Raw genomic sequence first — 20,971 nt, forward strand, 5'->3', positions numbered from 1 at the left:
ACAGAAATAAATAATTTAAAATAAAAAGAAGAGGCTCAGAATCAACTCCTGTACGAGTTTGTTCCTACAGATGACCTGCTGCAGAACAGAAACCAAATGACGACTACTTCCTGATACCCTCAGAATTGTAGGCTTTGCCTCCTGATGGGGGGCAGGAGCTCCAACAGGGTGCTCAGCATTATTTTTCTATCAATTTTCCTGCCTTTTGTGCATCCTCTTAGGAGCTATTTCAAGGATGGGAGACCAATGTGCTGCCCCACTGTAGGCAAGGAGAACAGGGGCTGGAATTCAAACCCTTAGACCACTTCAAAGTATGTTACAAGGATCCTGCAACACCATTTCCTAGCTACACTGAGTCCAGACCTCTGTGCTCAGCTGAGTTGCTGTTTGAGGAGAGATGGCTGAGGAGTTTTCTTTAAAAATAATAAAAGCAGTGTATTTTAGCTCAGTATGCCACAGCAAAGGGTTAACAACCCCAGCCCACCACCCCCCTACCGCCCACTGCACCAGCAGCCCTCTGCAGAAAGGAGAGTTCATTGTTCATCAGACTTGACAGGGGGAGCATTCTCCAAAAGAAGTGAAATCATCTGTGAACTCCACAGGAGTTAAAAGCCTAACAGTCCACGACATGGCTGCAGACTCTGCCTGGGAAGAATGCCCACAATAGGAGTGATTAGGGTCAAGTGGCTGAACTCCATTCATGCTGGAATAAGTACTGCCAAATGCAGCCTGCAGCTTCCTAGCCTTTGCCCTCTGGTTACTCTCTCCTTGTAACTTCAGCATGAGAATAAAAGAGACCTGTGGCCATGGTGTTCTCAGTCCTTGGCTGATTTCACCAGCCATTTCTACTCTTCTCCCACCAGGCGCCCAGTGCAATGGGTGTTCTTGATGTAAATTTCTGTGCACAGTCTGTATGGCCCTAGGGCTGCTGGGCAGGTACAAACCCCTCCTCTTTGTCACAGAGTTTTGGCTCCTGTCTTCTAAACTGCCCTAAGCAGTGACAGCTGGGGTCTAAGCAATGCATTTTGCAGTGAAATGAAGAGAAAAGCTGTCTGTTTTCGAAGTGCAGAAGAGACATTTTGGGTCTTTCTTCCTGCTTTGAGGAGTTTCGTGCATCTGCCTGTTGCAGAATAGTCTTAGTGTTTCCTCTCCCCGCTTCCATCCTCCCCGCGGCACAAAGTGGGGTGTCAATCCACATGGAGAGTGTTTGTTCATGAAAGGAAATAAGAAAAGGCCCAATTCAGTTCACTTTTAGAGCTTGTCTACAGAGGGAAATTGGCCAGAATGGCTATTGGGAAATAGCTCCCTTTGTGGACACTCTGTTCCAGAATAATTTGGGCACTTTGTGAGTGCACTGATTATTCCAGAATAAAGGGATTTTATTCTGGAATAGTGTCCATGCAGGGAGCCATTCCATAAAAGCTATTCTGGCCAATTTCCCCATGTAGTCAAACCCTGAGTTCCATTTTTCAAGTACTGGTTCCAGCCAGAGTGCTGAGCAAGAGAAAGATTCCTTAGCTGTGGTGGCTCTTAAGTTTCCAGCGTCAGTCTCTCAGGCTGGGGGTGAGTAGTTGCTTCAGCCTTTAAACTTCCCAAACATATGTGACATGGTGGAAGACCTGAGCTCATAGCTCAGTTCCTGAAATGCCCATAAATTCCAGATTATCTCTGCTGGCTAGTTTTCAAATCACTCCTTCCCCTGCTGATCTGAACTCTTCTCTCAGGATCCTAATGTGGCCTGCCTGTCCTGCTTCTCAGTGGAGATTTTGCTGTGTCTTTTTAATGTGTGTGAATGGACTACATCCTAACGGTGCCCCACAGCACAGTCCAAGCGCCAGCTGCTCTGTTCCTGCCTAGCAGGTAAACAAATGCCTTCAGACTACATTCCATCTCTGCTGGCACTGCTTCCAGCAAGCAATTGGCCTGGCAAGCACTGGCTATTCTGTACACATGGCAGCATAAGTCAATATTTATCCTCTGGGTAAATAACAGGCCTAGTGCAAGCTACAGTGAGAGGCATTTTCTTCTTTTAAAAACATCGGGACTTCACAATACAACACTGCTGTTTGCTCACACCAGCCTCAGCACTCAGTAAGGCCAGAAGACTGGAAGAGTGAGACACGAACTGTCACCTTAGTAACATGGCTGTGATCTGGCTTCTTGGCCCTCCACTCCTTGTGCTTGGGCAAGGCTCCATGTGATTTGGGGCCAGGCTCCTTGGCCTCCTGTAGCTGGGAGCTCTAATCCTCATGCCTGGCTCCAAGGTCCCCAACCTGCCTCTCTCTCCCTTTGCTTCCTGACTTGTTGGTGTCATTGTCTCATTAGATTAACGGTGTTTTATGGGGTTTTCCGTTTTAGTTGATTAATTATAATTATATGCTGATTAATCCCACCCACATGATGTGCTGCCCCTGCTGGGCACCTTCCTTGGGCAGGCGGAGCTGGTGTGACCCCAGCACACAAGAGGGTAGAGATGGATGAATTCCCCCAAGCTTTGACCAAGTACAGAGCCAGCTCCCATCACTTCTCTGGCTTTCTGTTAACTGTAAAACACCAGTTTAGTATTCAAAAAAGGCTCTCCACTATTACCCACAGCAGGAGGATGGGGTCTGCTGGCACTGCCCTTACCCATTGCCCATTACTACTCTGCCCATCACTAGAGGGGCTCTGGGTGTGGCCAATAGGCAGGAAAGTGAACATCATCTCAGGTTTATAACTGGAGGAACAAGCACAAAGAGGTTGGGACTTCCTGAAAGTCTGTGGCAGAGCTGGGATTAAAATTCAGGTCTCTTGCTTGCAGGTTCTCTGCTCTAACTACCAGCCAATGCTGCTTTCTGTATTCCAATTACTGTGCTAGGGTTCACCATTCCCTGGTACCCATAAGGCTAGAGAGCTCTTCTAGGTTAGTAGAGATCTTGTGCATCGTCTCCTGGCCAGAACACTTTTTGTGACCTTGGCACCTGCAGGGTAGTCAGTGCCATCAATTTCCTTTTCCACCCCAAGGGTAGAACTTCCTTTGTTCCTAAGGACATGCTGGCAACGCTGTAGTCTGTCTCCCCCACAGCCAACTTCTTGCTGCAGTTAAACAGGCTGTTTATTTAAGGAACCAAGGAAAGAAACACACAAATACAGAAGAGCAGCTGGTACTTTCCCCCCCTCACAGCAATGATGAGGCAGGAAGGCCTTATACCCACAGGTAGGTGCTGCTTGGAGTAACTTTGTGCGTTGGAGTCCATGTTTGCCCCAGTTGAAGGCCCAGCTATTATGCACACTTGCATTCTCCCTTTCCCAAACTCACTGTCCCCATTTTCTATTATCATAATTCTCTTATTAAGGCAAATTAAATTCTTGTCCTTCCCTCCTTCATCAAAGAGCTGGTTCCAGTACATGTTCCATCTAGGAATATGTCCCCTGTAAACCACTGGGCCCAGGGTGGGGGCTTCACACTCTAGATCATTCACAGGCTTATACCCAGTGTTTGCTCCATGGCTTCTCAGTCACACACCTATCTCTGAGAGAGCTAAGAGGACAGAGCACTGAGGGCCCAGACCATCTGAATTGTCAGGATCAGCTCCTCAATGCTATTTGCGGGAGAAGAGAGAGATTTTTAGCCCAGCAAAAAAACAGGGTGTAGTGGCTGAGAATGAAAGAGGGCAGACAAGCAGTGGGGTTTCCTTTGGGCTTTGGGATTTTTGCCAGTTTGGAACCATTTCTCTCGCATGCTTAGAGACAGTCTTCTCCTTTCCTCTGACAATGATTCAACATGAAGGGGAGAGAAACTCCAGTGAGTCTGTGAGATACAGAAGCGCCTGTTTATACCAAGGTACTTTGCTAATTAGACTTGATAGCTTTCTCTAGTTATCAGTGATTTTGCTTGTAATCCCTCCAATGAAATTAGTATTTATATCTGTAACTGTACATGAATATTATCAGGAGCAATCATTACCATGGTATTTATTTTAAATCAAAAGTTCTTTTGTTCTTTCTTGTCCACACATTCCTCCTTTCCCCCTTCTTGATCAGCCTTAATAGACAACAAATAGAAAAAGATTCAACCAACTTAAAAATTGAGTTGAAAACAGCAGCACTTGCTTTGCTGACATTGATTCTTTAATGCGCAATAATCTGGATTTCATTATTGTGAGTAGATTGTCAATTTAGAAATACATTTCTGTCAATTTAATGTTAAAAAAAACCCTTCTGCTCAGTTTTTGTTTTCTCATGTGTGCTATTTCTGGTGGAGTGACGATAGCCCTGGTTCTTGGCCTAACTCCATCATATCTCTCCTGCGTTCAGCAGCTGGTACTTTCTCAGCATTCTGAGTATTGCACCTGTAGGAAATAGGCTCTAGTTTTTCACCAATAATATTTAAAAAAAACCCAAAAACCAGCTTTGTGATCATTTTTGTTTTCTTCGCACAAATGTTAGTATGAGTCCAGAAAAGGGGTTGTTTTAGACACTGATGAATATTTTATTAAAAACTGATTTCTAAAACAATTCTGTCTTCTTCTCCTCTCTACTAACATCCGCCTCGTAATACTGCATGGGGGGCATAGTGCAGGGCTGTGGCTCTGAGCACTGAGAGGACAACATTAATACACATATCAGCAGAATCAAAGTATTCAACACTTCTAAGGAGTTGCTGGTGTCCCATCCATTTCTACTTCATTGTTTGCCAGGAGGTGCCTTCAATTTTGTTTTGAGGGATACAGTGGCTGTAACTTGTCACATTTGTAACACATTCCTGAATCCAGCTGCAAGCATGGTCAGCTCTTTTGGTTGGGGTGGTGGGGTGGTTGGGTCTCAGCAGAGGTTACACAAAAGAAGTGTGGGATTCCAGTGTGGGAGTTTTCAATGCTTCATTAATATACTGTCTTGAAGAGACATGAAAATCCTTTTTCCTGGGCACAAGCTGGTCTCCCTTCATAACATACTAAAGACAGGCAGTTTGCTTCAAAGAAATAACAAGTGCTGAACAGCAGAGCATTTTGTGTAAAGGGAATGGGTGGATATTGTTTGTACATTTCTTACCAGCAATGGGCTGAGGATTTGCAAAGTGAGAAGCAGCTTATTAGACAGGTTTCAGAGTAGCAGCCGTGTTAGTCTGTATTCGCAAAAAGAAAAGGAGTACTTGTGGCACCTTAGAGACTAACAAATTTATTTGAGCATAAGCTTTCTTCACCTCATTCACACAGAATAATTAGCATGAAACAATGCATCTCGTGAGAATTTCACCGCGTTTTACAAACATTCATGAATTTAGCCTTATAAGTATCCTCTCCATTTTACAGGTAGGGATACTGAGGTGCAAGGAGAGTAAATTACTTATTTGAGGGCACAGAGCATATCAGTGGAAGAGAGAGAGGTTGGAATAGAATCCAGGAGTTCTGACTCCCACTTTCTCTCTTACTCTATAAACTCTTAATTCTGGCAAAACTCTTTCTCTACTTCCCCTAAATGTACTTATTTTTGCTGAAATAGGGATAAACCGACCTTGCTAGGAAAAGGAGACTCTAGTATTTCCATGAATGAGGGTTTACCAAGTCAGGTAAGAAGATTCTAACTTTGCCTGCATATGGACACATGCTGTGTGCAGAGCAACTAACTGATACGCCAGCCAAATGGTTCCATGCACAAGATGTGTGGGCTCAGAGGCTGAGACTACTGTGTGGGCGGCTGTAAGTTGCCCCCAGCCCGCCTTGGTCAGTTTGCTCGGGCAAGTTTTAATACTGGGCAAATACATTCTCAAGCTTCCACTTTTCCCTCAAACACTCTAGGTTCCTTCCCCCAGCAACCTCTGCTATTATATGTAGAGTCGACTATACAGCCTGCCTATAGCACCCAGTGAGCATAGTAAGGGGGCAGAGCAGCCATATGGGAAGTCATATGTGCTGTCCCTGTTATAGGTTAGTATGCATATAGCAGTCACCATCTAAATTTGGGCTCCAAGCCTCTTAGGAGTTTGTAAGGGCCTGATGAATTCAGTCTTAAGAATCTATCTCCTTCACTTCCTTGCCTGGATTAACTTCCTACCTAGACTGCACCTCAGAACTCTACTCTGTGTCCGAACCTCAGCCCTGGAGCGAGCAGATGCCATGGGAGTGAGGGGTGCCAGCACCTCACACCAGGGACTGTGAATGGGAGCTCTTCTGAGGCAGAGTCTCTTTGGAGGTTTTCAGAGATGTGATGGTTCGCTTGCTGCGGCTGAAAATTCTCCGCCTCACCTTGTCTCTGAAGTCCTCAGAGACATAGTAGTAGACAAAGGGGTCAACACAGCTGTTGAAGCTGCTGAGGGCCAGGCTCACCATGTAGCTGACGTACAAGTCCTCATAGAGCTTGGAGCAGTTGTTGGAATAGTGGAGAAGGAGAAGGACGTTGCTGGGTGTGTAGAACACCACGACTGTGAGCAGCACGAGGACAGTGAGCTTCATGGCATATGCATACCTCTCTCCATTGCCCAGCAGGACCCACAGCACCGAGCAGTGGCTAAACAGCATCAACGCTAAGGGGACAAGGAAGCCGCAGACGACCAAGCACACAAAGTAGTAGAAGTAGTACTCAGCATCCTCATGCCTGGGGAGGGCGTCATGGCACAGAGTGATATTTGCCTTATCCAGGGGGTAGGACTGCTGCAAGAGGGTCAAGGGCAAGGTGAAGGTGGCAGTGATGAGCCAGACACTGATGCAGGTGCAGGCAGCAAAGCTTGGGCTGCGGAAGGAGCGGGAGAAGAAAGGGTGCACCGCAGCCAGGTACCGGTCAACACTGATGCACATGAGCAGTAGCACAGAACAGTACATGTTCCCATAGAAGAAGGCAGTGGTGAGCCGGCATAGGCCCTCCCCAAAGGGCCAGTGGTTCCCCAGGAAGTAATAGGAGATCTTAAAAGGTAGCACAAGCACCAGGAGCAGGTCAGCTGCAGCCAGGTTCATCAGGAAGATGGTGGAGGTCAGCTTCTCAATCCTAGTTGCTAGGACCCACAGGGCCAGCCCATTGGCTGGCAGCCCCACCAGGAAGACAGCAGAATAGAGGCAGGGGATGAGCCACACTGTGACTGCACTGCTCAGCTGGGAGCGGGAGTCCTCATGGATGGACAGGTAGGTGATGTTGCCACGAGTCACCTTCTCTCCTGGGATGGCCCGAGGACACAGTGTGTTTGCCGATGTAATCACCTGCTCGTTGGTGCTGTTCTGAGAGTAATCTAGTGGTGCAAACATAGTCTGTTACTGTTCGTCCAGGGTCCAGTGTGCTTGCACTTTGCAGGCAGGGCTCGTGACAAGTTTCCTGCCCCAATGCCCCCAGGGGTTTGCATTCTAACGAGACAGTGTGCCCACCACAGGGTGCGGGGGCTGGGAAGCTGCATAGATATTATTCATAGCCTCCATTGGCTGGTTCTGTAATTAGCTAGAACCCCTTAGTAAAACAAAACAAACCCCAACTGGCAAGTCTCCCTATTTCAGGGTTGAACATGAAGATCTAAGGCTGTGAGGAGGTTCTGGTGAAGTTTGCCCAGCTACTTCACAGCAGGGCAACCATGCTAATGCTAAGGTGAGCTCTGGGGTTGTGGGGAGGGAGTTTAGCATAATGAGTTCCAATCAGAAGAATTTAAGGTCTGTGGCTGTCATGTGACCTACCATAAGCAGAAAATGTAACTGGTGCTCAAATTAACTAAACAGCAGAAGTAAACATGCAAAGGACAACCTCAAAAAGCAGATCAAATTATCTCATTCTGAGAAAGTTCTAGTTTCCTCCAGCAGCTCCTGTGCCTTCTCTCTAGGGCCCAGTTACTTTGATCAGTCGTTGTCACAAGTCCAAGGACCCACACAATTCCTTGGAGTCATGCTGTTTCTCACAGCTCGTGATACCTTTGCACTACTGGTTACCTGGGGACTGAGCACCACAGAGCACTGGGATCTGCCACTCAGGGGGTACAGGTGACACAAATTGAGTCAGCCAGAAGTAACTCCATAGATGGCAAATTCCGGCAGTCCATCTTGGGCTCTTTGGCAAAGGCAGAGATGTGTCTCTCCCAGTTGTTGATCTTTGATATGTGCTCAGAATCCTGACCTCACCTCTATGAAATCAGATCAGCTCCTAGTGGCAGCTGATGGTACTTTGTGCCACTGAACAGCTTTGGCTGGGTCCATACCAGGTTGTGGGCTCCTTGCACCAGGGCTGATGTCCATACAGGACAGTCAGTGCGTGGCCTCCACAGAGCTATTCCTGAACCTACAGCACGAACAGTACTGCTCCCCATTAAACAGGGGGGTCAGAACAAGAGCAAGGGGCAGGAGCTGCTCCTCAGGCAAGGCTCAAGCCCCACAACTGCCTTTGGGGTTTCTCCAGTTTCTCTTTTGTTCCCCCTTTGACTATAATTCCTCCCCACATTTCCCTCAACAAACACCTTCAGTGTCTTCTCCTTCATTAGATTAGCACGTTTGCCCATCACTGCTGCTTGTGTCCTTTGCCCTCACAGCAAGTACTTGCTTGGGAGCCACAGAAAGATGCCAGGGAGCAAAGGGAGCAGTAAGATTTTCACCCCGAGATGCCCACTCACTCACCATCATAGTCCGAACTTGCCAAGCAGAGTCCCCAGAGGCTACACCACAGTACGTGCCTGTATGATAGGAATGTACACCAGGAGATCTCCATGCTGTGAAGGGAGCCTGTGATGTGCTGCTCTGTTCAGAGCTGCCTGGGGAAGGCAGTATTAATAGCCCTGACTATTAATTTCCTGTTCCCAGCCCTTAACTCACGGAAACACTAGGCTGGGGCTCCACTGACTTTTCTTGCAGAAAAAAGAACAAAGGATATTGAGAGCTGCCAAAACACTCCATCTGAGTCAGGCCATGTGACGGTTCTTGGGTTCCCAGGACTGAGAGTCACCTTGTTACCCCAACCACCAGCTTGTGCTTAGCTGGGTATCAGCTCCTTAACACCACCTGCCTGTTAGCCACACAAGCACACTCTCCTGGGCTATGCCAGCCCTTATTTTGCCTTGGAGGTTAACAATAGGTCTACCCTTTGTCCAGCCCCTTATCCACTGAACACTACGAAGATACCAGTTCTGCTGTTTCTAAAGGAACAGTACACACCAACTTGTAAATCTCAGCTCTGTACCAGCACTTTGCTTAACACTGCAGCATGGAGCTATATTTACTGAGAAAACAAGAATGTTTATTATCATAGTCTAGAGATTCAGGCTATAGAAACTAAGGCTATTGGGAAAAAATGGTTGCATTTAAAATAAAATCATAACACTTTCTAGAGACTAAACCTAAGAAACAGGTTAACCTCTTGTCTAAAGAAGTTTTATCTCACCCAAAGTTTTCTTCTAAGTTGACTGAGATCCCATTTCCATTAACGTAAACGTGCCGTCTGTTTACCTTCTACCTGCAGAATGAGAGGAGGGTCTCTTCTTTGCCTTCTACATATCCCCCCCAAAGTTCATTGTTTTTGCACACAGTCAGGATAACTACACTTTGCTTGTTTTTTCCTGTGTGCTGCTTCCCTGTTGACTTCACATCTCTTTGTTGACTTGATACATAAATAGGCATTCATTGTGTTAATTTACAATGCTTAACTTACATCCTGACAAAAAGAGAGGTGCATAAACATCTCTTGTGTGACAGAAACGTTTTATACTTCTGCTGGTGACTAATACCTTGATGCATATTTTCAGTATATATTACATAACTTCTTACGTGGTGTCTGTACATACATTTTACAGTGAAATTAATAACCAGTGTGATCCTCCCCCCTTTCATTTAAGACCTCACATGACATTATTCAGTTAACTAGAATGTACACACCAGCCTCATGAGATTCCTGTAACTGCCTTGCCAGATGGCATTAAGGGGTTCTTGGGTCACAGACCATGTCTGTGTCCAGTGGTTTGTCTCATTGTGCTGTGCAGTCTGAGCATAGAGTCATTTCTGATGTCAGCAAAAGGATACAGACAGACTCATGGCTGGAGATTTCCAGCTCTTGGTACTGCAGGGCCCTCTCTCATTGTCAAGGCTAAATTCTGGGTCAAATTACTCTAATTTGGGCCTGCTCCAGAATATTCCTGGACGTGACAAGTATGGCCACCTCAGAGTCAGTTCAGAATATAAACCCATACAAACAGGATCAGATATCTCAAGAGCCCCTGGCAGCCGCCTGCACCTCCATCTTTCCTCCCAGGCCTGAAGAAAGAAATTTACATTCATGGCACACTAGCCGAGAGGCCTTGTCTCCTCTGGATTCATGACATTTCCTGGTGGCTCAGTGGCATCCAGCACACATAGGGCCCTGCTTCAGCTGCAGGCAATGTTTTGAAATGCATGAGGGCTGCAGATCAGCAGGTTGTCCCAAGAGGCAGGGCCTCACTCTGCTCACAAATCAGCCCAGGCTGAGTGGCCAGCTGGAGTTTTATCGAGGCTGCAGCCTCATTTCAGGGCAGCTGATAGTTTTCAGCACGTTCCATGTGAGACCAGCTCCCAGGTCGGAGTCATTCTGGTTCGCTGGCCCTACTGCTGTCAGGTGTGTACCTGGTCTGGGTTAAAGAAGGGATGTTGGTCTCCCTGGCCCCTTTCCTGAGTTCACTGAAGCAATTTATTGAAAAACTGTGTGTGAACCCAATGAGCTATTTTCATCTGAGTACGTCAGCTCCAGCCCAAAGTGCTGCAAAATATAAACAGCCGCAGCATGATCTCGGAGTTTGATGGAGGCTTCATGCTTCCGCTGATAATTGTCAGGAATGCTGAGCACAGCCCCACCAAAGAGGAAATGGTGTCTGTCTGACAAGGATTCACAGGATGGCTCTGTAGCTGGGGAGATAAAGCTGAATGTCAGTGACCCTCCCCTAGGAAGGAACTGTGCTTCCAGAGCCCCATTACTCAATAAACCTGCAGGAAGGCCTGCCAGCTCTTCCCTGCTAATGAATGATCTGGAGGAACAAAAGGCTATTACTGTCTATATATGGTGACAATACTAGGAGGGTGACCCATTTTACAACCATTTACAGCTGCATAAGGGCCCTCTGGGGACCTGCCTGAGCATGTGACCCTGTCATTTCCCACCAGATATTCCCCAAGCCCTGACCCTCCTCTGCTACATAGGCCTTGAGCACTTTCACTGTTCAATACTTTAAGCCCCCTCTGTGCTCTGCCAAGTCCTTATCCCACATCTATGGGGGAGTCCCCAACCTATCCCACATCTCTCAGATAAATGCAGACCATGTCCTGATTGCTGCAAAAAAATGGCAAAAGCCCCACCCAGCCTGCTTTACCCTCTCGTGAGACATGGACAACAGTGAAGCAGGAGGACAGCCCAACGTTAGGTAACACTGTCTTAGGGGCAGCAGTTGATGGTTGGAGGCTCTTGCCCCACCACAATGCTCTTGCCTGCTTGTCACAGCGAGGACCTAAGAACTGGAGCTGCAGTCCTCGCGGTAGGAACTGTGAATTTGGTTTGGCAATATGACTGATGGCTCATTTCTTTCTGGTTCGCTTATGAATGGCCTCTTCTGTGAAGGTTGCAAATCCGAGCCTGGCTGCTGTTTGATGAGATTCCTCTATTTCAAGGAGAAAATTATCCTATTTCTTTGCTTTTGCCATATTCCCACATCCTTGGGCCGAGCATGTCCAGAGGTGGCGTTCCAGTGGGCAGGGAAGATGCAGTGTTGGATGTTTTGCTTTTGCGATTCTCCCAGGATTTATGAACCATTACAGAGTGACTCATGTGACCACATATTTTCCATGCCTCAACCAGGATCCTTTTCACGCTCTGTATGCAAAAAATTAGACATCATCCATTCAGATCGTGTGCAAATCACAGCCCTGCTTTCTATGGCCAGGTATCTGGGGTGGAGCAGGGAGAGGTTACTTATTGCTGTATCCTTTCCTTTGCAGATGCTGTGGGATTGTTACTGATTGCTTTCGGTGCAGAACAGATTGTTTGAGCATGTTAGTGACAGAGGTTTCAAAGAGATGCTAATGAGCAGTGACAGTCGTGTGATCCCTGCCTGTGGGGGGACAAAGCTGATTTTAAGGCAATTCATTGTGTAATTGATTATCTCCAGGTACAAAGAATACTCTTGCCCCAGAGCTCTCAGCCTGTGGGGGTACACAGTGAGAGCAGCCAGGGATTGTAGAGCTATTGAAGAAAATTATGAAAGAGCTACCCCAGACTAAGATTTTCAAGGGCTTGACAGATCTAATGCAGGAAAGAGAAGCCAAAAGGTTATTTCTCATCCCAAGACCCCCATTTCATGTCTCTAGGGAATGTCAGTTTGAAACCATTGGGTATCAAGGTAGAAACCTCAGTTCAGCTGGGCACCTGCCCTAACCTAAGATGGTGGTTGTAGTCTAGATACCAGGAGCAGCTTCATGGCTTTGCAGACAAACGTGTGGATTATTTCCACTAGCGTCAGCATAACCTCACATTTTCCATGAATGCGGCTCTGGCCCTGCCTTCCCCAGCCACTGAACGTCAGTCACATCCAACTTGGAACCACAAGACACAGGAAGCTAGTGCTGACCGTTATAAATAGAAATTATGGATCTTTTAACCATGAGCCTCCCATGGTGCCTCAACCCAGCTAAAGAGATGAATTGCAGCCTCTTCCTGACACTCCCCTCTGACCATCTGACCAACCTCTGCTGTGGCATTGGTCACCAACTACAGCCACTTCACCGTCACCACCCCTTTAACTTCCCTCCCACAGCTCCCAGTCACTTCACACATCAGATTCCAGCTTTTCTTCCTCACCTTCAGGGCCCTCCATGACCTTCCTGCCTCCTCTCATCTCCTTCTGTTACCCCAGCTACTCACTGGGATCTCACTCCATACCCTTTCCTTATAAGCCCCCAGGCCTTTCCTCCCCTCACAACATGCAAGACTGAAACTCTACCCCTTTTCTACCCCCATGGCACATCTCTTCTGGCCATCTCTAAGTCCCTGCTCCAATTTTACTTTTGCAAGGAGCCTTATGGAGAAGGTGGTCTTGGACATGTAAAATGTTCCCTGTGTACTACTTTGTATCAGCCTCCCTGACTGCTTAGACCAGTGATTTACAACCTGCGATCTGCGGAACCCCAGCAGTCCACAGACTATGTCTGAGATTTCCAAAGGGGTCTTCACCTCCATTTGAAGTAGTTAGGGGATCTGCAAATGAAAAAAGATTGCAACCCCCTGGCTTAGGTTGTGACTCTGTGGTCTTTCACCAGACACCCTCCCCCATCCCACACCCACATAGGCGTCAACTTCCCCTCTGCCTGGTGAGTGCTCGACCCCTGCCCTGCCTCTGGCCCCGCCCCTACCCAACTCTTGCCCCACCCCCATTCCACCCCTTCCCCAAAGTCCCCACCCCAGCCCTGCCCCCTTCCCTCCGCCATTCCACCCCCTTCCCCACCTCTTCTCCACTTCCTCCCCTGAGTGCGCCGCGTCCCCACTCCTCCCCCTCCCTCCCGGAAAGTCCTAAGCACTGCCAAACAGCTGTTAGGTGGCGGGGGGAAAGCACGGGGATGGAGGAGGAGGAGTGGGGACATGGCGCACTCGGGGGGAGCTTGGCTGCTGGTGAGTGCGGAGCACCCACTAATTTTTCCCCATGGGCACTCCAGCCCCGGAGCACCCCCAGAGTCGGCACCTATGCACACCCAATCCCTAACCTGTGGTGTTAGCTCCTCCTGCATGCAGCTGCCTATTGATTGTAAGCGCCTTGAGACTAGGATTCAGTCACTCTCTGCAGGGTAAAGTGCTCTGCACAGTACTGGTGCAGAGTAACTAATACCTTATTCTAAAGCATGCATCACCCCAGGGCCACGGTCCTTGTTCTGGCCCAAACCCACCAGCCAGCCAGCCATTTGTCTTCACTTTTAAATAACTGTGGTTTACTGGATTTTTCCCCAGTATTCAATAGCTTCCAAGGTCAGAAGGGACCACTGTGATCTAGTCTGAGAGCCTGTGTAACATAGGCAGCAGAGCCACAAAATAATTCCTAGAGCTGATTGTTCAGAAAAACATCCCATCTTAATTTTTTAACAATGTAACAAGCAGTTGCAGCACCAAATACAGAAGCAAAATAACCTCTCTACTCCTACTTGAGACTCCCCTGTCTATGTATCCAAGGGTTGCACTAGCCCTTTATAATGTTGCTGTAAACTTGTGTTTAGCTGATTATTTATCATGACCACCAAATCTTTTTCAAAGTCTCTGCTTCCCAGGTAGAGTCCAGGATCTTGTAAGTATGGCTTGTTTAAGAAAGAGAGACCATAGAACAGAGGTGGGCAAACTACGGCCCGTGGGCCACATCCAGCCCGCAGGACCATCCTGCCCAGCCCCTGAGCTTCCCACAGGGAAGGCGAGACCCCCAGCCCTTCCCCCACTGTTCCCCCTCCCCCCCAGGTATGCCGCCGCATGGGCAGCGCTCTGGGCAGCGGGGCTGCGTGCTCATGCAGAGCAGCGTGTCTGGCTCCAGTCGGGTGGCAAGGCTCCAGACATGCTGCTCTGAGCTGCATGGTAAGGGGGCTGGGGCCAGGGGGTTGGATATGGGGCAGGGGATCCTGGGGGGCAGTCAGGGGACAGGGAACAGGGGGTGGTTGGATAGGACGGAGGTTCAGGGGGGCAGGGGATGGGAAATAGGGGAGTTTGGATAGGGGTGGGGTCCCGGGGGGGCAGTCAGGGGACAAGAAGCGGGGGGATTGGATGGGTGGGAGGTTCTGAGGGGGGGCAGTCAGGGGGTGCAAAGTGGGAGGGGGCAGATAGGGGGCGGGGGCCAGGCTGTTTGGGGAGGCACAGCCTTCCCTACCTGACCCTCCATACAGTTTTGCACCCCGATGTGGCCCTCGGGCCAAAAAGTTTGCCCACCCCTACATAGAATGACACTCCCAACATAACACTCCCAGGAAGCAGCCCCAGGCTGCAGGACGCTGCTGGGTTGTTTCTGTTCAGTTGACATTTCCTTTATAGAATTTGCTTCTTGTAGATGTTGATATGGCAACAGGATTAGACATGTAAACTGACCTTTCATGATGTCAATCAGTTTGAACTGAGGACCCCATCCAGGTGCCAGACAGGTAGGGTGTTCATATGGATGTATTTAAAGGAAGTGGAAAGAGGAGCATGGTAAATATAGAGGCCATAGATCCCCCCAGTAATTTGTGTGACCCTCACCTAATGAAAACTGCAACAACCTCAGTAATCACTGCTCCTTGATTGGGCACATCCTATTATGTTACCCGAAGAGCTAACACTCAAGAAGCCAAGGCACAATAAGTATATCACCCAATAGGCTCTGGCTTTTAGTGGTAGCTCTTTGGGCCAGAGACTGCCATTTACCACATTTATTCAGCATTCAGGACCTTGACCTCTACCCACTTCCCTAATACAAAGGTTTAAAAAGAGTAAAGCCCTTGTTCATTGCTACCGTCCTTTACCTTGGATGGGAGCTCACAACAAACTCTGGGCTTGTCTACGTGGGGGAATAATTTTGGAATATTTCCTGGTTGGACTCTCTTCTAAAATAAAAGTGATTTTTGGTAGAATAATTACTCTGGTTGCAAAGCAGAGTAATTATTCCAGCACAGTGTCCAGCTAAAGGAAGTGAGTTATTCCAGAATAGTCATGCTGGTCAATTTCCCGTCTGTAGACACAAGGCCTTTGGGATGGGGCATGTCCTCCCTGACACAGACACTGACAGATGACGTGGGTTTCTTGGCAGCATTGACAATGCAAAGGAGCTGCCATGCGGGGTTCAATCAAACATTAGAATTTGTATAGGTTGTGATTGCCAGACCAAGCTGTAACTTACATAAGTGCAAGGTGGAATGGCTGCCTGATTTGATTAAGACAAAGTCACCTAGCATTGCACTGGAGTTGACTACTGTGTGTGAAGGAATAACCACATTTTATAGTCCAGGAGTGGGAGGAAGGAGTTCCTAGGTCATTCCTACTTGCTCACAGGCTCATGCTCTCTGCTAGGAGTTGGCAGCATATAGTACAGGAACATGTAAAATAAAAAGCAAATTATTAAACAGAGTCCAGCTACTCCCTTTAGTGTTTCCCATTTGTTTAAATTAGAATAGAATTCATGCCTATTTCAATCAACTATCCAGAAAAAATATTTTTAAACAAATTTTGTTCTTTGCCATTAAAGTTGCTCACTCGATGAGATTTCTGTCTGAGCTCAGACTGCACTGGATGATGTCAGGATCTGGCTGTCCCTTCAGAGTGCCTATTCCCTCCCTTGTAGCCTGGGGGACATTTTCTTTGTAAGATGGCCAAGATTTCTGAGAGGAGGCCTTTGTATAAAGTGTATTGTGTCCTCACAGGCACCAACCCTGTATTTTTTTTTTTTTGTCAAATTATCCCATGCAGTATATGCATCAGAGGATTATCTATAGGAGAAACAGAAAAACAGCTTGTTTCCTTGTGAGCAAATCATACACCGAACAAAAAAAGGACAGTTCCATTTTATTATGGCAACTGAAGTATTGAGAATGATGTAAAGGAAACTCCTATCAGATCTGGGTCACATCATTACAGCTTCCTTTGCAAAAATATACATTAATTCCTTTGTTAGCTAGAGCTCACTGGAAAGATAGTTACCTCTGTTATTATGCAGGAATTTGGGAAGGCCAGAGGTGACAGGCTATTTTCATGATTGCAGTTGCAATAAATTTGAGCACATGTTCCAAAGACTTGTGAACTGAAGACACTTTATTGAATGCCTCTTTTATTTAGCTTCAGAGGTTAATTTAGCATGTAAGATCTTAGGGAGCCAGGATCATATCATGTTTGTGCAGCACCTAGCACCATGGGGGTGCTGCTGGAAACAAACAGTAGTTTGTGCAGTGAGTTCATCTGAACTTTTTCTTTTAAACCACTTTCCTTTAAAAAGTTGCCTTTTCATAGAGCGACTGTGCCACCTCATGGGCTCTTTGCTTTCTCCATCTCAGGCCATCTTTGCTTAGCTCTAACAGAGCCTTGGCAGCCTACACTAGAAAACAAAATGGCTAGCAGGCAGGTTTCAGGAATGCTAACCACGTCTCATTTTACGGAGCAGGAACTGCAGAAGAGTATGATTAAAGCTCCCAGATACTGGACTAGAGAGATGGGCTCCAAGCAGACTGGACCTAGACTGGAAATACTTTAATTACATTTAGCACTTACATAATATACTGTCAGGTTTCAGAGTAACAGCCGTGTTAGTCTGTATTCGCAAAAAGAAAAGGAGTACTTGTGGCACCTTAGAGACTAATAAATTGGTTAGTCTCTAAGGTGCCACAAGTACTCCTTTTCTTTTTGATAATATACTGTGTTTTGTTTCTCTTTTAGTGTCTGAGAGATACTAGAGGATCCAGCTTAAAGCATTGCTGCAACCAAGTGACTTTTATACTTGCAGCATTTTAGTCTAATAGGCAAGTGCTCAGAGGAAGAAATAATAGAAAATATAACTATTATAATAGCTTTTATATTATATTATAATATAACTATTATAGCAAAAGAGGGGACAATAGTTCTTGTCTGTTCCTTCAATATCAGATCTGTGGTAATGGCCACGTCTGACCAGGAAGAATGATCCAGTCATAGGGTACCACCCAAGGATTCAGTAGACCTGGGTTCAATTCTCTGCTCTGCCACAGACTCTCTGGGTGGTCCTGGTCAAGTTACTAATCTCTGTGCTTCAGTTCCTGTCTGTAAAAGGAAGCGAATAGTACTTCTCTACCTTGTCATGGTGTTCTGAGGATAAAAACCATTATGAATGTGAGGCAAAAGGTATTACAGGTAGCCAGACAGGCCAAAGGACACTTGTTTTGTGATTCATAGACTCAGCCTTTAAGGCCAGAAGGGACCATCATGATCTAGTCAAGACCGGCTGCCACCGCACCTCACCAACCTACTCCTGTAACAGTAACCTCTGGCTGAGTTACTGAAGTCCTCAAATCTTAATTTAAAGAATTCAAGTTACAGAGAAGCCACCATTTACTCTAGTTCAAACCCCTAAATGACCTGTGCCCCACCCAGTAGAGGAAGGTAACTTCCCACTCAGGGTCTCTGCCACTCTAATCTGGGGAAAAATTCCTTCCCCACCCCAGACATGGTGATCAGTTAGATCCTGAGACCCACCAGGCAGACACCTGGGAAAGAATTTTCTGTAGTAACTTAGAGCCCTCCCCCCACCTCCTGCAGTGTCCCATCTCCTGCCATTGGGATATTTGCTAATTGCAGTCACAGATGGGCCACTGCCATTGTACGCAACCTTATAATACCACCTTCTCCATAAATGTATCAAGCTCAGTCTTGAAACAAGTTAGGTTTTTTGCCCCCACCACTCCCCTTAGAAGGCTATTCCAGAACTTGACTCCTTAGAAACTTTTGTCTAATGTAAAGCCTAAATTTCTTGGTCATTTATATCCATTTGTTCTTGTCCCAATGTTGGCCCCTAACTGAAATAACTCCTCTCCACCACCCCCGGTGTTTATCCCACTCATGAATTTATAGAGAGCAATCATATCTCCCCTCAGCCTCTGTTTTTTAGGCTAAACAAGCTAGCTCCTTAAGTCTCCTCTCATAAGGCAGGATCTTCATTCCTCTGATCATCCTAGTAGCCCTTCTCTGCACCTGGCTCCAGTTTGAATTGATCTTTCTTAAATATGGGAAGTTTCAGAGTAGTAGCCGTGTTAGTCTGTATTTGCAAAAAGAAAAGGAGTACTTGTGACACCTTAGAGACTAACCAATTTATTTGAGCATAAGCTTTCGTGAGCTACAGCTCACTTCATCGGATGCATTCAGTGGAAAATACAGTGGGAAGATTTATATACACAGAGAACATGAAACAATGGGTGTTATCATACACACTGTAAGGAGAATGATCACTTAAGATGAGCTAATACCAGCAGGAGAGCGGGGGGGGGGCTGAAATTGTGGAAAAGCAGCATCACTTGCCCCATAACCTCAGCCATGCAGAACATAATGCCATCCACAGCCTCAGAAACAACTCTGACATCGTAATCAAAAAGGCTGACAAAGGAGGTGCTGTCGTCATCATGAATAGGTCGGAATATGAATAAGAGGCTGCTAGGCAGCTCTCCAACACCACTTTCTACAAGCCATTACCCTCTGATCCCACCGAGGGTTACCAAAAGAAACTACACCATTTGCTCAAGAAACTCCCTGAAAAAGCTCAAGAACAAATCCGCACAGACACACCCCTGGAACCCCGACCTGGGGTATTCTATCTGCTACCCAAGATCCATAAACCTGGAAATCCTGGATGCCCCATCATCTCAGGCATTGGCACCCTGACAGCAGGATTGTCTGGCTATGTAGACTCCCTCTTCAGGCCCTACGCTACCAGCACTCCCAGCTATCTTTGAGACACCACTGACTTTCTGAGGAAACTTCAATCCATCGGTGATCTTCCTGAAAACACCATCCTGGCCACTGTGGATGTAGAAGCCCTCTACACCAACATTCCACACAAAGATGGATTACAAGCCGTCAGGAACAGTATCCCTGATAATGTCAGGGCAAATCTGGTGGCTGAACTTTGTGACTTTGTCCTCACCCATAACTATTTCACATTTGGGGACAATGTATACCTTCAAATCAGCGGCACTGCTATGGGTACCCGCATGGCCCCGCAGTATGCCAACATTTTTATGGCTGACTTAGAACAACGCTTCCTCAGCTCTCGTCCCCTAACGCCCCTACTCTACTTGCGCTATATTGATGACATCTTCATCATCTGGACCCATGGAAAAGAAGCCCTTGAGGAATTCCACCATGATTTCAACAATTTCCATCCCACCATCAAACTCAGCCTGGACCAATCCACACAAGAGATCCACTTCCTGGACACTACAGTGCTAATAAGCGATGCTCACATAAACACCACCCTATACCAGAAACCTACTGACCGCTATTCCTACCTACATGCCTCCAGCTTTCACCCAGATCACACCACACGATCCATTGTCTACAACCAAGCTCTATGATACAACGCATTTGCTCCAACCCCTCAGACAGAGACAAACACCTACAAGATCTCTATCAAGCCTTCTTACAACTACAATACCCACCTGCTGAAGTGAAGAAACAGATTGACAGAGCCAGAAGAGTACCCAGAAGTCATCTACTCCAGGACAGGCCCAACAAAGAAAATAACAGAACGCCACTAGCCATCACCTTCAGCCCCCAACTAAAACCTCTCCAACGCATCATCAAGGATTTACAACCTATCCTGAAGGACGACTCATCACTCTCACAGATCTTGGGAGACAGGCCAGTCCTTGCTTACAGACAGCCCCCCAACCTGAAGCAAATACTCACCAGCAACCACACACCACACAACAGAACCGCTAACCCAGGAACCTATCCTTGCAACAAAGCCCGTTGCCAACTGTGCCCACATATCTATTCAGGGGACACCATCACAGGGCCTAATCACATCAGCCACACTATCAGAGGCTTGTTCACCTGCACATCCACCAATGTGAAATATGCCATCATGTGCCAGCAATGCCCCTCTGCCATGTACATTGGTCAAACTGGACAGTCTCTATGTAAAAGAATAAATGGATACAAATCAGATGTCAAGAATTATAACATTCATAAACCAGTCGGAGAACACTTCAGTCTCTCTGGTCACTCGATTACAGACCTAAAAGTCACAATATTACAACAAAAAGACTTCAAAAACAGACTCCAAGGAGAGACTGCTGAATTGGAATTAATTTGCAAACTGGATACAATTAACTTAGGCTTGAATAGAGACTGGGAGTGGATGGGTCATTACAGAAAGTAAAACTATTTCCCCATGTTTATTCCGCCCTCCCCCCACTGTTCAGACATTCTTGTCAACGGCTGGAAATGGCCCACCTTGATTATCACTACAAAAGGTTTTCTTCCTCCCCCTCCCCCGCTCTCCTACTGGTAATAGCTCATCGTAAGTGACAGGTTTCAGAGTAACAGCCGTGTTAGTCTGTAT

General features: G+C 46.9%; 2 protein-coding genes across 2 annotated transcripts in view; one reads left to right on the forward strand and one right to left on the reverse strand.

Annotated features, from left to right (window-relative positions):
* Window positions 1–4,481, forward strand: part of CPAMD8 (C3 and PZP like alpha-2-macroglobulin domain containing 8) — a 91,433-nt gene extending 86,952 nt beyond the window's left edge. The window contains exon 43 of the mRNA XM_073324643.2: window positions 5–4,481. Within this exon, the coding sequence (XP_073180744.1) occupies window position 5 (1 nt within the window). The 3' untranslated portion in view covers window positions 6–4,481. The remainder of the gene's footprint in view (window positions 1–4) is intronic.
* F2RL3 (F2R like thrombin or trypsin receptor 3) lies at window positions 3,638–8,747 on the reverse strand. Its single transcript, XM_073324645.2, has 2 exons — window positions 8,559–8,747; window positions 3,638–7,198 (listed from the first exon to the last, which is right to left on the reverse strand). The coding sequence occupies exons 1-2, from the start codon at window positions 8,647–8,649 to the stop codon at window positions 6,120–6,122; spliced, it is 1,170 nt and encodes a 389-aa protein (XP_073180746.1). The 5' UTR covers window positions 8,650–8,747; the 3' UTR covers window positions 3,638–6,119.
* Window positions 8,748–20,971: the final 12,224 nt, after the last annotated feature.

Source organism: Lepidochelys kempii, chromosome 25 (genome assembly GCF_965140285.1).
Source record: "Lepidochelys kempii isolate rLepKem1 chromosome 25, rLepKem1.hap1, whole genome shotgun sequence".
Taxonomy (NCBI): domain Eukaryota; kingdom Metazoa; phylum Chordata; order Testudines; family Cheloniidae; genus Lepidochelys; species Lepidochelys kempii.

Coding starts and splice junctions, on each gene's coding strand:
- F2RL3 (XM_073324645.2), bottom strand. CDS start 8,649: ATGGAGATCTCCTGGTGTACATTCCTATCATACAGGCACGTACTGTGG. Junction 7,199..8,558: donor GGCAAGTTCGGACTATGATG/GTGAGTGAGTGG, acceptor TTGCACCACTAG/ATTACTCTCAGAACAGCACC.